Here is a 13626-nt window from a genome sequence, read left to right as displayed (position 1 = left end):
ACCCCGAAGTGGAGGAGGAGGAGGAGATGGCGGTGAATGGATCCCGCCGGGCTCGTCCATGCTCCGGCGGCCGCGGCTCACAAAGAGGAGCCGCGGGAAGTTTGGGGGTGGTGGAAAGCTCAGAGCCTCCGGCGGATCCCGGGGCAAACTCGGGAGCTGGCGCCGAGCTCCCGGCGGCCGTGGCACCGGACACGGCACCGGACACCGAACCTGCTGCTCCGGCTCCGCCAGATCCGGAGCGCTGCATGGTCTGCTCGAGTTTTCCTTCGCAGGCAGGAAAATGCCCAGGGAAAAGCTTTTTATTCCCAGCGGCCAAAAATATTTTGGCGAATGTTGGGCTCTATTTTAACTTGGCGGTGGCGGGGGGAGGCTGCAGCCTCCAAATCAGTCCCAGGAGAAACTTTTTGGGAGGGTCTCGTGTGTGGGGGTGGGTGGTACATGCTCCGGCATTTTTTAACCTGCACTTTTCCTGGTGTTTTAATTTCGGGCTGGATTTAGGGGCTGGAAGTGCTGGGGGGGGGGGAATGAATTTTACAGGTGTCACTTGTGCCAAACTTTATATTAATATATTTCTAATATTTATTGCTACATTAATGTATTAGTAACATTGTACTGCAATATTGATATGTTAATATGTCGCTAATATTACTTTACTATGTCGATATATTAATGTGTTGTTTTGCTATTGTTATTATGTTTTTATTTGATGATGATGATTATTATTATTATTATTATGTCTAGTGGGAGGTTCTCGGCCCGGGGCAGGGGGTTGGACTGGATGATCTTTAAGGTCCTTAACAAAACTATTGCATGAGCTGATCATATTTATACATTATATTTTAGGTACGACGTGATGTATTTTAAATTCAATATATTATATCTTCACTGCAGTATTTCTATTTTGACACCAAGGAGTTGCATCCAGGCCGGGAATTCACTGCAGGTGTTTCTCCTTCCCACAGGTCACTGGAGCAAAGCAGGACACCGTGATGCACCCGCAGCCCCCACATTCCTGAACCCTCCAAAACCGCCCCAAACACCCCAAAATGAGGCTGTTCCGCCGCCGCTACAGCGCCTTGAAGGTGGCCTTGGCGGGCGCCGTCTTCGTCCTCTTCCTCTTCATCCTCCAGAAGGACGTGGGCAGCAAGGAGCCGGGCGAGGAGCCGTGGCTGCGCAACATCGTGCCGGGCAAGGGCCAGGTGCTGGACCTGATGCTGGGCGCCGTGCGGGACCTGCGGGACTCGATGCCGCGGCTGCAGATCGGGGCCCCGGAGCCGCCGCCGGAGCCGCTGCCCAGCGGCCGCTCCTGCCTGCCCGGCGTCTACACCGCGGCCGAGCTGCGGCCGCTGATGGAGAGGCCGCCCCAGGACCCCGCCAGCCCCGGCGCCGACGGAAAAGCCTTCAAGAAGGATCGCTGGACGCCCGAGGAGACGAAGGAGAAGGAGCGGGGCTATGAGAAGCATTGCTTCAACGCCTTCGCCAGCGACCGCATCTCCCTGCAGCGGGCGCTGGGCCCCGACAGCCGTCCCCCCGAGTGAGAGCCTGGCCCGAAAGCCCCTGGGGCCACTCACCCCCTTAAATCTGGCCATTTACCCCCTTAAATCTGGCCACTCACCCCCTTAAATCTGGCCACTCACCCCCTTAAATCTGGCCACTCACCCCCTTAAATCTGGCCATTTACCCCCGTGAATCTGGCCGTTTACCCCCTTAAATCTGGCCACTTATTCCCTTCAACGTGGCCCCTTACTCCCTTCAGTCTAGCCACTGAGTGCCTTCAACCTGGTCGTTTATTCCCTTAAATTTCAGGGAAAGTTAAAACAGATTGAGGGCAGGATGTCACCCAGCACTGGCAGAGGATTGAATGGAGACAAAGCTAAAAGAAAAGAAATTATTTATTATTATTTCGCCCTAATTTTGGCCCCTTGGGGGGCGGGTTTAGTGGCAGCAGGCTCTTTGTGTCTCCCTGTACCTGCTCGGAGGCTCCGGCGCCTCCCCGCCTTTCCCTCCTCTCGCTCCTTTATCCCAGCGGCTCCAGCGGTCAGACTTTTTCTTTTCTTAGCCGAGTGGAACAGCCTCGGACCCCGCTGGGGTCGGGGGCAGGGAAAGAGGGAAACTCCAGAGATTTCCCCGCCTGCCCTCGGCCAGGGGCTGCCGGATTAAGGCGGGGCCCGCGCGGAGGGGTGGGATGGGGGAGACATGGGGGGGAATTCGGGATGGAAAAAGCCTTGAAAGGGATGGAGGAATCCAGCCCCCCGCGCTGGCAGGCGATTATCCGTGCTTAGCAGGTGTGGCGGTGACAAAGGGGGGACACGGAGGCCGGCAATGGGACTCACTCAACCAAAATCAATGGGAATCAAAGCAGGGACGAGTCCCGAGGGGCCAGAGCCGCTCCCCGCAGCTGCGGGGTTTGGTGGGGGGGGGATATCGGGGGTCGCTCCAGTCACGCCTCCCCCTTCACTCCCCCATTCTGCCCCCCAGGTGCATCGATCAGAAGTTCAAGCGCTGCCCTCCCCTCCCCACCACCAGCGTGGTTATCGTGTTCCACAACGAGGCCTGGTCCACCCTGCTCCGCACGGTCTACAGCGTCCTGCACTCGTCCCCGGCCCGCCTGCTCCGAGAGGTCATCCTGGTGGACGATGCCAGCACGGATGGTGCGTGGGGGACACGGGGACAGAGGGGTGCAGGGAGCACGGTGGCATGTGGGGCCAGAAGGATGCGGGGGTTGTGGTGAGATGTGGAGTCAGGGGGATGCAGGGACCATGGTGGGATGCAGGGAACACAGTGGGATGTGTGCAGGGGTTATGGTGGGATGTGGATGCTAGAGGGATGCAGGAGTTGTGGTGGGATGTGGGGTCAGAGGGATACAGGAGTTGTGGTGGGATGTGGATGCTAGAGGGATGCAGGAGTTGTGGTGGGATGTGGGGTCAGAGGGATGCAGGAGTTGTGGTGGGATGTGGGGTCAGAGGGATGCAGGAGTTGTGGTGGGATGTGGGGTCAGAGGGATGCAGGAGTTGTGGTGGGATGTGGGGTCAGAGGGATGCAGGAGTTGTGGTGGGATGTGGGGTCAGAGGGATGCAGGAGTTGTGGTGGGATGTGGGGTCAGAGGGATGCAGGAGTTGTGGTGGGATGTGGGGTCAGAGGGATGCAGGAGTTGTGGTGGGATGTGGGGTCAGAGGGATGCAGGATTTGTGGTGAAATGTGGGGTCAGAGAGGTGCAGGAGCTGTGGTGTGATGTGGGTCAGAGAGATGCAGGAGCCAGAAGGGTGCAGGATTTGTGATGGGATGTGGATGCCAGAGGGATGTAGGGACCGTGGTGGGATGTGGGTCAGAGAGGTGCAGGAGCCATGCGGGATGTGGATGCCAGAGGGAGGTAGGGCAAGCTGTGGTGGGATGTGGATCAGAGGGATGCAGGAATTGTGGTGGGATGGGGATCAGGGGGTACAGGAGTTGTGATGGGACATGGGGTCAGAGGGGTGCAGGGAGCATGGTTTGATGTGGGGTCAGAGGGATGCAGGATTTGTGGTGGCATGTGGGGTCAGAGGGATGCTGGAGCTCTGATGGGAAGTGGGTCAGAGAGGGATGCAGGAATTGTGATAGGATGGGGGTCAGGGGGTGCAGGAATCGTGGTGGGATGTGGATGCCAGAGGGATGCAGCAGTTGTGGTGTGTTGTGGGTCAGAGGGGTGCAGGAATTGTGATGGGATGTGGATGCCAGAGGGATGTAGGGACCATGGTGAGATGTGGGTCAGAGGAATGTGGGCTGGAGAGGGATGCAGGGAGCATGGTGGGATGTGGGTGAAAGGGGTGCAGGAGCCATGTGGGATGTGGATGCCAGAGGGAGATAGGAAGAGCTGTGGTGGGATGGGGGAGCGAGAAGGATGCAGGAGCCACACGGAGCTGTGAGGGGATTCAGGGGCCAGAGGGAGGCAGGATGTGGGATCAGCAGGATGCAGGGGACACCAAGCCCCTTTCCAAGCCTGGAAGCAGCAGCTCTGGGCCATTCACACTCCCAATATCCCGGGATCTCCCAGCAGCCGCTCCCCATTTGACATCCGCCCCTGGGATTTTCCCTTCCCCAGCACCGCTGTTATCCCTGCCCTGGGGACAAACCAGGCGCCCCACGAACCTCCACCCTCAGCCAGCTGTAATCCTCGTTAATTAGCACCCAGAGCTAATGAACGCGGGGTTCAGTGTCGGGGCACTGGGAGGAGCGGACTCTGCCCTTGTCCCAGATAAATTCTCCCTTTCCACCCACGGGCTCCCGAGGAGCAGGAACTTCGTGGTGCCCCAGGGCTCCACTGCCCCAGAGCTCGACTCCCACTGGGGCTGTTTGTGGGTTGGACTCATATTCCCTTCCCAGGGCGCTTTTCTCAGGGTCCCAGCTCCCACCTGGCCATTCCCAGCTCCTGGCTTGGCTGCATCTGCCAAGAAATCCCGGGTTCCTCTGGTGACCCCTTCCCTCAGGAACAGCTTGGTCCTGGTGACACTTCAAGCACAGGGATGTGACCTCCTCACCCACCCTGCCAACCCCCAGTCCCTCTCCAGAGAGGGATTAGACAGGAGGGGCTTAGACCATTATAAAACTCATTTTCTTTAGCCAAAAATATACTTGGGTTTGGGGCAAAGGCTCAGGTGTCCCTGAACCCAAACTCAGCTGCAGAGTCTGAGCAGCAGGGGATGGGGATGGGATGGGATTTATGGGATTGATGGGATGGAATTTATGGGATCGATGGGATTTGGGATGGGATGGGATTGATGGTATTGACGGGAGAGATGGGATTTGGAATGGGATTTATGGGATGGGACAAGATGGGATCAATGGGATTGATGGGATGGGATTTATGGGATCAATGGGATTTATAGGATGGGATCTGGGAGATGGGATGGGTTTGATGGTATTAATGGGATTTGGAATGGGATTTATGGGATGGGATCAATGGGATTGATGGGGCAGCAGGATGGGCTGGTGGGATGCAGGGACTGATGGCTCCAAGTGGTTTTCCCACCTGCAGAGTACCTGAAGGAGGAGCTGGATCGCTACGTGGAGCAGCTGCAGATCGTGCGCGTGGTGAGGCAGCGCGAGCGCAAGGGGCTCATCACGGCACGGCTGCTGGGGGCCAGCGTGGCCAGCGGGGAGGTGCTGACCTTCCTGGATGCCCACTGTGAGTGTCTCCCCCCATGGCACCCTGTGACACCCTGTCAGTGTCCCCTCGTGACACCCTGTGACACCGTGAGTGTTGTCCCTGTGACACCCCGTGATTGTCCCCCCATGACACCTGTGACACCCTGTGAGTGTCCCCCTGTGACATCCTGTGACACTGTGAGTGTCCCCCCATGGCACCCTGTGACACCGTGAGTGTTGTCCCTGTGACACCCCGTGATTGTCCCTCCATGACACCCTGTGATTGTCCCCCCATGACACCCTGTGATTGTCCCCCCATGACACCTGTGACACCCTGTGAGCGTCCCCCCGTGACACCCTGTCAGTGTCCCCCCTGTGACGCCTCACGGCACCATGAGTGTCCCTCCGTGACACCCTGTGACGCCATGAGTGTACCCTCATGGCACCCTGTCAGTGTCCCCCCGTGACACCCTGTGGCACCGTGACTGTCCCCAGTGTCACCCATGCGTGCGCCCCCATGACACCCTGTGGCACCGTGACTGTCCCCAGTGTCACCCATGCGTGCCCCCCCATGACACCCTGTGACGCCGTGAGTGTCCCCTCATGGCACCCTGTGAGTGCCCCCCCATGACACCCTGTGACGCCGTGAGTGTCCCCTCATGGCACCCTGTGAGTGCCCCCCCATGACACCCTGTGGCACCGTGACTGTCCCCAGTGTCACCCATGCGTGCCCCCCCCATGACACCCTGTGACGCCGTGAGTGTACCCTCATGGCACCCTGTCAGTGTTCCCCCGTGACACCCTGTGGCACCGTGACTGTCCCCAGTGTCACCCATGCGTGCCCCCCCATGACACCCTGTGACGCCGTGAGTGTCCCCTCATGGCACCCTGTGAGTGCCCCCCCCATGACACCCTGTGGCACCCCGAGTGTCCGCCTGTGACACCCTGTGTGTCCCCCGTGACACCACGTGAGTGTCCCCCCGTGTCACCCGTGCGTGCCCCGGGCTCTGTGGGTTCCCCCAGCCCCGCTCAGCCCTGCCCGTGTCCCAGGCGAGTGTTTCCACGGCTGGCTGGAGCCGCTCCTGTCGCGCATCGCCGAGGAGCCCACGGCCGTGGTGAGCCCCGACATCGCCACCATCGACCTCAACACCTTCGAGTTCTCCAAGCCCGTGCAGAACGGGAAGCAGCACAGCCGGGGCAACTTCGACTGGAGCCTGACCTTCGGCTGGGAGGTGGTGCCGGCGCGAGAGAGGCAGCGCAGGAAGGACGAGACCTTCCCCATCAAGTAAGCCCAGCATGGAATGCTTTATCCGGCTGGGTTTTCTCTTTTTCCCAGCAAATTGGTGTTTGTGACGGTGTTCACAGGGGTCTCAGGTTGAGGGAAGAGACGAGGATCTGACTCCATGTTTCAGAAGGCTTGATTTATTATTTTATTATATATTGCATCAAAGCTGTACTAAAAGAATAGAAGAAAGGATTTCATCGAAAGGCTAGCTAAGAATAGAAGAGGAAAGAATGATAACAAAAGCTCTGTCTTGGACTCTGTCTGAGCCAGCTGGGCTGTGATTGGCCATTAATTAGAAATAACCAACGTGGGCCAATCACAGATGCACCTGTTGCATTCCACAGCAGCAGATAACCATTGTTTACATTTTGTTCCTGAGGCCTCTCAGCTTCTCAGGAGGAAAAATCCTCAGGAAAGGATTTTCCATAAAAGATGTCTGCGACAGGTGTCCTCCTTGGTGCCACTGGGTGGGCGGTGCTGCCCTTTCCCAGCAGGGTTCTCCCTTGGGATTTTGGCATGGGAGATGTCGGGAGTTTGTGCCCAAGCACAGTCAGAGCTGGGGGGGTGGTGGAGGACAAACCTCCCTTGGGGCCAAAATGGACCTTAGAGTCTCCTCCAGCTGCCTCTCGCTCCGGCATTTAGGATTTCATTGCTCTCGCTCTGGCATTTAAGATTTCATTGCTCTCGCTCCCATTAAGGATTTAATTGCTGTCTCTGCCTTCTCACCCTCGGTGCCCAGGTGCCCCCGCACAGAACAGGTCACCTGTGGATCAGGCTGTGCCAAAATCCCCCCTCTTATCCCTCTGTCTGACATGCAGACAGAGCCCGGGTGGTTTTCCCACCTCTCCCTGGTGCCCCCGCTGGGAGACACCGGACACCTGGCCCCACCCCGGCCGCGGGGCTGGCTTTGTGCTCGGGTCACCTGGGCGACGCTCCCGTCCCCATAAAGGCCCCTTTCACCTCCAGCCGGGCGCTTGGCTCCCGCCGCTGTCTCGTCCCCAGCAGCTCAGCGAGTCCTTGGCGTTCATTATTTTTCCTGAATAAAAGCGAGGTTCTGTTCCAGCCTCAGATGGAAAAGATTAGGGGAAGCGGGAGGAGGGATTGGGGCACTGAGCTCTGACCTCCTCCTCTTTTTGGTGACAGGTTTTTGGTAACAATATCCTCTTTTCACTTTGAATCCATCTGGCAGCGAAGGCCCCTCCGTGTCACGCTGTCACCTCTGTCCCCTCCCAGCAGCCCAGCCAAAACCACCACAGCTGGATGGAGGGGGACTTTTATTTCCCAAAACTCAGATTTCTCCTCTTTTATTTGTGCTTTACCCCTTCTTTCCCCCTGCAGATCCCCGACCTTTGCAGGTGGCCTCTTTGCCATCTCCAGGTCCTACTTCGAGCACATCGGCTCCTATGACGACCAGATGGAGATTTGGGGGGGTGAGAACGTGGAAATGTCCTTCAGGGTAAGTATGGGGGTCCACCTTCTGAGGGCACCTCCAGGGAGCTCCCTGTTGGGGGGCCCGGGGGCCGGACCCCCCCACCTCAGGTGCGGCTTCCCCGCAGGTGTGGCAGTGCGGGGGACAGGTGGAGATCATCCCCTGCTCCGTCGTGGGCCACGTGTTCCGCTCCAAGAGCCCCCACACCTTCCCCAAGGGCACCCAGGTGATCTCCCGCAACCAGGTGCGCCTGGCCGAGGTCTGGATGGACGACTACAAGGAGATCTTCTACCGCCGCAACCAGCAGGCCTCCCAGATGGCCAGAGAGGTACTGGGGGCTGCTGCTGCTTCTGCTGGGAGGGGGTGTCAGTTTGGAAAGACAGGTGCCTGCTAAGGAAGGCAGGAGCTGCCCCGGAAATGCAAAATGTAAACCCTCCCCACCCCTCTGAATTGCTATAAATTTTAAATTAAGAGCTCTCAGGCAAAAAATATGGGAGCAGGAAACAACAGTTCTTTAATAGGGAAGAAAATAAAAGGACAAAAGAAACAATGCAGTAAACCAAAACAACACTGACAGAGTCAGAACTCAACCTGACACCCTGTGGGTCAGGCTGTTGGCGGCAGTCCCATTGGAATTGTGGCTCAGCCCTCCTGCAGTGTCAGGGGTGGTTCTGCTGGAGCAAGGGGGTTCTGGAGAAGGGTGGAGTCTTCCTCTGAAGATCCAGTGGGAAGGAGAGGCAGCTGCGGCTCCTCTGGGAAATCCAGTGGAGAAGCTGTGCTGGTGTTCCAGAATCTCCAGATTATATCTGGGTAAGAATGCTTGGCTCCTCCCTCTGGGCTCACCTCTCCCAGTGGGATGCTGCAGTGCTTATCAGCCATGCAGTGACATTCAATAGCTGTTATCTGCAGATGTGCCCTCAGAGGGAGGAGTGATTGTGGAAGAGACAAGGAAAAACTGCCCACTGACAAAAGAGAACTGCCATAGAGATGGTGACAGAACACATCTTGCCTTGCAATCTGGGACAGAGGGCTGGTCCTGCTGGGAGCTCTACCTGAGCAGCAGCAGTGGGTGGGAGACCAGACAGGTGGACAGAAACAGGCAAAAGCTTTATTTTTCTTTCCCCCTCTGGCCAGATTGTTTCCTAGTAGAAAAACATCGGGGTTTATTAATTCTTTTTTTTTTTTTTCTTAATGTTTTTTTTTTTTCAACACAAATATTGTAAAGCAGAGCACCCCTGAGGTAGGGAGTAATTGGTACCTGATTCTATTGATTCCGAAGTCTGAACAATTGCTTCATTAAAACTATTTTATATTACATTATACTATACTATACAAAAGATACATACTAAAGAAAGATTCATGACTGACTGAGACGGCCAGGACACAGCTTTGAGTGATTGGCTAAGGAATCAAAACAATCCTCAGTAGAATCCAGCTGACAAATCACGTCAGGTAATCCTCCTAATACATTCCACATGTGCAAAACAACAGGAGAAGAAAGTTGAGATAAGAATTGTTTCCCCTTCTTTTCTCTGTGCTTCTCCAGGGAAAAAAAACTTGGGAGAGAGAATTGTCTCTCTCTGTTCAGAGAATGTGAATGTACCAAAACTTCTTATTTTCTTTTTTCAATACCAGAACTTCTTATTCTTTGCCAAAAGATTTCCAAGCTCTTGGTGGAGCCTGTGGGTACCTGCCAGATGTCCCCCCCACCTTGTCTCAGTGCTGGTCACACCCGGAGGGGTGATGACAAAGCTGGGGCTGACTCCAGCTCTGAGCCCCAACCTGGAAAGGGCTTTTTTGCGATTTTCCCTATTGTTTTCTGAAGTGAATTTAATTTTCGCCCCGATTTCATTTTTTAGAAGACGTTTGGTGACATCACAGAGCGGCGCAGGCTGCGGGAGCGGCTGCACTGCAGGAATTTCACCTGGTACCTGCAGAACGTCTACCCCGAGATGTTCGTGCCCGACCTGACCCCGACGTTCTACGGAGCGGTGAGTGCCGGGAGCGCCCGGAGGGTGGGCTTGGGGGCTTTGAATTGAACCGGGGACGGGGAGCTGGTACTGCCACGTCTGTCACCGTGTCTGTCTGTCTGTCACCTCATCTGTCACCGGCTGGTGGGGCCGGTTTGGGCTCCGGCCGAGCTGGAATCCGGCAGAGCTGGTTTGGGGTGAGTCCCGGGGTGGGGAATCCGTGGGGATGTGGACTTGGGTTAAACTCGAGGGAAGAGCTGAAAACTTCCTTGAGCGCCAAACACCGTCCTGGCACAGGGAGGACTGGCAAAAATGGGGATGGGATGGGATGGGATGGGATGGGATGGGATGGGATGGGATGGGATGGGATGGGATGGGATGGGATGGGATGGGGAGCTCCATCTCCATCCCGAGAGAATCTGGGCACGGGTGGGAGGCAGGACCCCATCTCCAGCCCCCCATCCGCAGGGAAATGGAGACAGGCGGGATGTGGAGGGCTGGCTCCGTCCCTGAGGGAGCAGGGGATAGCAGGGCACGGAGCTCTGGCTGCACCCCCGAGGAACTGAGGGCAGGCAGGATGAGGGGCTGCAGCTCCATCCCTGAGGATGGGATTCCCCTGAGGCAGGAAAAGCCTTTTCCCTCAAGCTGGGTGTTGGACCCTGAGCCTGCCCCTCCTCAGCCAGGGCGATGTGACAGCAGCTGGCACGGCCAGCACCCAGCTCGGTGACAGCCAGGTGACAGCCATGTGTTGGGTGCTGGCTCCCATCCAGCTTTTAATTCACCTTCATTTCCTGAAACCTCCGCCCAGTGCCTTTCCCTTTGCTCCGCCTGCCGGAGGCGATGGCTCGGGCGTTCCTCATGTCCTGGAAAGGACACGGGACCCGGAGCCGGCGCTGGGTGCCAGAATGGTGTTTGCACAGTGATAACCCAGAGCCCTGCACGGCCAAACCCGAGCCGGTCCCACCCTGGCTCCTCTGAGCCCTTCTTTCCTCCACTCTCCCAGACTTATTCCTCATTCCTGCCCCTTTTTCCCCCTAGCCCGTCTTTTTACCCGTCTTTCCTCCCCTCCACACCCCCGTTCCCGTTGCCTTTCCCTGCCCTTTCCCCCCCATCATCTCTTTTTCCCCCCCATCATCTCTTTTTCCCCCCACCTCTTTTATCCCCCCCACCTCTTTTTTCCCCTTTCCCTCTCCTTTCTCTCGTTTTTCTCCCCTCTTCTTTGCCCACCACCACCTTTTTTCCCCCTCCCCTTTTCCCCCTATCTCTTTTTCCTCTCCTTTCCCTCTTCTTTTTCTCCCTCCTTTTTCTCCCCTCTCCTTTTCCCACCGCCACCTCTTTTCCCCTCCCAACTCCTCTCTTCCCCTCACACAGATCAAAAACGAGGGCACCAAGAGCTGCCTGGACGTCGGGGAGAACAACCACGGTGGCAAACCTCTCATCATGTACCCCTGCCACGGGCTGGGGGGCAACCAGGTGCGCTCCCCGAACCACGCCCATCATTTCCCCTTCTCCCACCCGCGGTTTTTCCCCCGGGGCGCGGCGGTGACCGCTCCGTTGTCTCTTCCCGCAGTACTTCGAGTACACGAGCCAGCGGGAGCTGCGCCACAACATCGGCAGGGAGCTGTGCCTGCGCGGGGCCGCGGGCACGGCCGAGCTGGGCGAGTGCCAGTTCCGAGGGAAGCCCGGCCGGGTGCCCGCCAGCGAGGAGTGGGACCTGGCGCAGGTGAGGAGCCCCCAGTTTACAGCGAGCTGCGAGCTCATGGATGTGCGTCCATTTTTAGCCTGTTGGTTAGGGCATATAGCTGTTAACTGCGCTGTGATGGGATCGAAGCCCATCTGTCCAGTAAATTGGAAGATCCTAGCTTAATTCAAGCATTTAGGGGGTGCAGGGTGGTGGCCCGCGGATTTTAGCAGAAACTGGGAGGGTTTAACTCTTGTTTAAAGCTTTGAAGGCCTTCGGTTTAGGTAATCCTAAATTTCTTAGAGACCTTATCATTAGGCAATGGTAATCGCCTCTGGGCCCGGTGAGGCCCCTCCGGTGCTGTTTCCCCTCGCTCACGGTTTGCGTTGTTTCTCGGCAGAACCGGCTGATCAAGAACTTGGCCTCGGGGATGTGTCTGACGGCCCGCGGGAAGCACCCGGCGCTCGTTCCCTGCGACCTCACGGACCCGCACCAGCTCTGGTCCTTCACCTAAACGGGAGCGGAGCCCCCGGCCGCGCTCAGGAAACCAGGACCCAAAAAAAACTCCCTTGTTCGCTTTAATTTAAGAAGTGAAAGCCTTAAATATGCTGCATTTCGTGGTTGCCTTGAACGGAATCCCGCACCTTTGGGAGCCGGGCTCGGCCGGGGGCGCCCCAGGGACCCCGAAAGGCAGCGAGGAGGGCGGGGACGCTCCTGCCGATGCTCCTCGGGAGCCGCTGCTCGTCCTCCCCAACCCGGCCCCAGCCAGAGCCTCTTCAGGCTTTAAAAACGTGGGTGCGCCTCCCCGGATGGGGAATCCGAGCGGGAAAATCCGGCCAGGAGGAGGATGGTGACCGTGGGGCTGCTCCCGTCGAGGGGGAATCGGGGCTTGCGGTGGCCGCTGGTGGGCAATGGGAGAAGTTGGGATCTGTGCCTTAGGAATCACGTGGATTTGGAGGGGGGAGGAAGTTAGATTCTTGCTTTTATTATTGTTATTATTAGATGATGATGATTCCTGGGTGCGATTCTGCTTGTGCTGGGCAGGAGGGGTTTTCCCTGGCTGGCACCAGAGAATCCTTCTGAACAGGATCCTGGGTGCCACATCTCCTCTGTTCCAGATTATTTGTCTATCCCAGCTTCTGTAGCTGCCACTTTTGTTGCCATATCATTTACAGTGGGGAAAAATCCTCCTGGACATGGCAGAAGGGGGGAGAACCTGTCCTAGACACTGAACTTCAAATAAAGAGATGATTTATTTTACACAAATCGTGTCTCTGGCCATTCTGAGCTCCCAATGCTCCTCTCACATTGTATCCTTCACACTTCTCGTTCTAGAAACTCCCTATTTAGCCCAAAAATGAGCGTGCAGCCCTTTGTGCCACAGCTGGGGGCTCAGCTTTGCTCTGGGGTGTCCCTGTGTGGGGCAGAGTCATGGCTGTTGTCCCTTGCTGTGTGCCCTTGGTGCTGAGAGAACAAACATGGGATTACTAGGAAATTGTGTTCCTGGGACGTTCTGTGTTTTCCTTGGAAATAAGTACAGAACTGCAGCAGGTGCTTTTGATTTCTATCACTTTTTTTGACCTGGTTGACCCCATGACTGCTGTGATCCCAAATCAAAGAGCCTGTGCCGTGAGGGCCAATGTTCCTCACCAAAACAATCTCCATTTGGAGTTCAAGGGGTAAAAAAAGACAGAGTTTTGGCCAAAACTCGAGGGTTTCTTTCAAGTTGTATCGCTGCTTCCTCCTGCCCCAACCTCATGTCCCAGGGAGGCCGAGCCCGGCCCTGCTCCAGCGCCGGCTGGGCCGGGGGCTTGGCGAGGGGCTGAAGGTCGTGCCCCGTTTGTGCCTCGATTTCCCCATCCCGGTGCCAAAGTGGCTCCATCCAGGTGTTGGATCAGCCCCGGGAACCATCGCACGAAGAGAGGCCCCGCCGAGCTGCAGCCAAGGCCTGCTGGGGCTGAGAGCGGGACCCGGCGGTGACACGGCTCGGGGACACGGGGACAGCAGGTGCCAGCGCAGGGCAGCGTCTGCCTGGCTGCGGCGCCCAGGGGGGCCCGGGGTGTCCCTGGGCTGCCCGGGCACCGAGTGTGCTTTGGCACGGGGGCCAAGGCCGCCCGGCGGGGCCGCGGCACCTGCTGCC

General features: G+C 57.2%; 1 protein-coding gene across 1 annotated transcript; it reads left to right on the top strand.

Annotated features, from left to right (window-relative positions):
- Positions 1-1046: 1046 nt before the first annotated feature.
- On the top strand, positions 1047-12000 carry GALNT6 (polypeptide N-acetylgalactosaminyltransferase 6). The gene is made up of 10 exons (XM_058042034.1): positions 1047-1534; positions 2479-2651; positions 5012-5161; positions 6172-6406; positions 7745-7862; positions 7963-8163; positions 9695-9826; positions 11177-11278; positions 11376-11528; positions 11887-12000. Exons 1-10 carry the CDS (start codon positions 1047-1049, stop codon positions 11998-12000), a joined length of 1866 nt encoding a protein of 621 aa, XP_057898017.1.
- The last annotated feature ends 1626 nt before the right edge of the window (positions 12001-13626 follow it).

The sequence above is a fragment of the Melospiza georgiana genome, chromosome 29 (genome assembly GCF_028018845.1).
Source record: "Melospiza georgiana isolate bMelGeo1 chromosome 29, bMelGeo1.pri, whole genome shotgun sequence".
Classification (NCBI taxonomy): Eukaryota; Metazoa; Chordata; class Aves; order Passeriformes; family Passerellidae; genus Melospiza; species Melospiza georgiana.
Note: the sequence above shows the minus strand (reverse complement) of the source record. Positions and strands in the feature narration are given on the sequence as shown.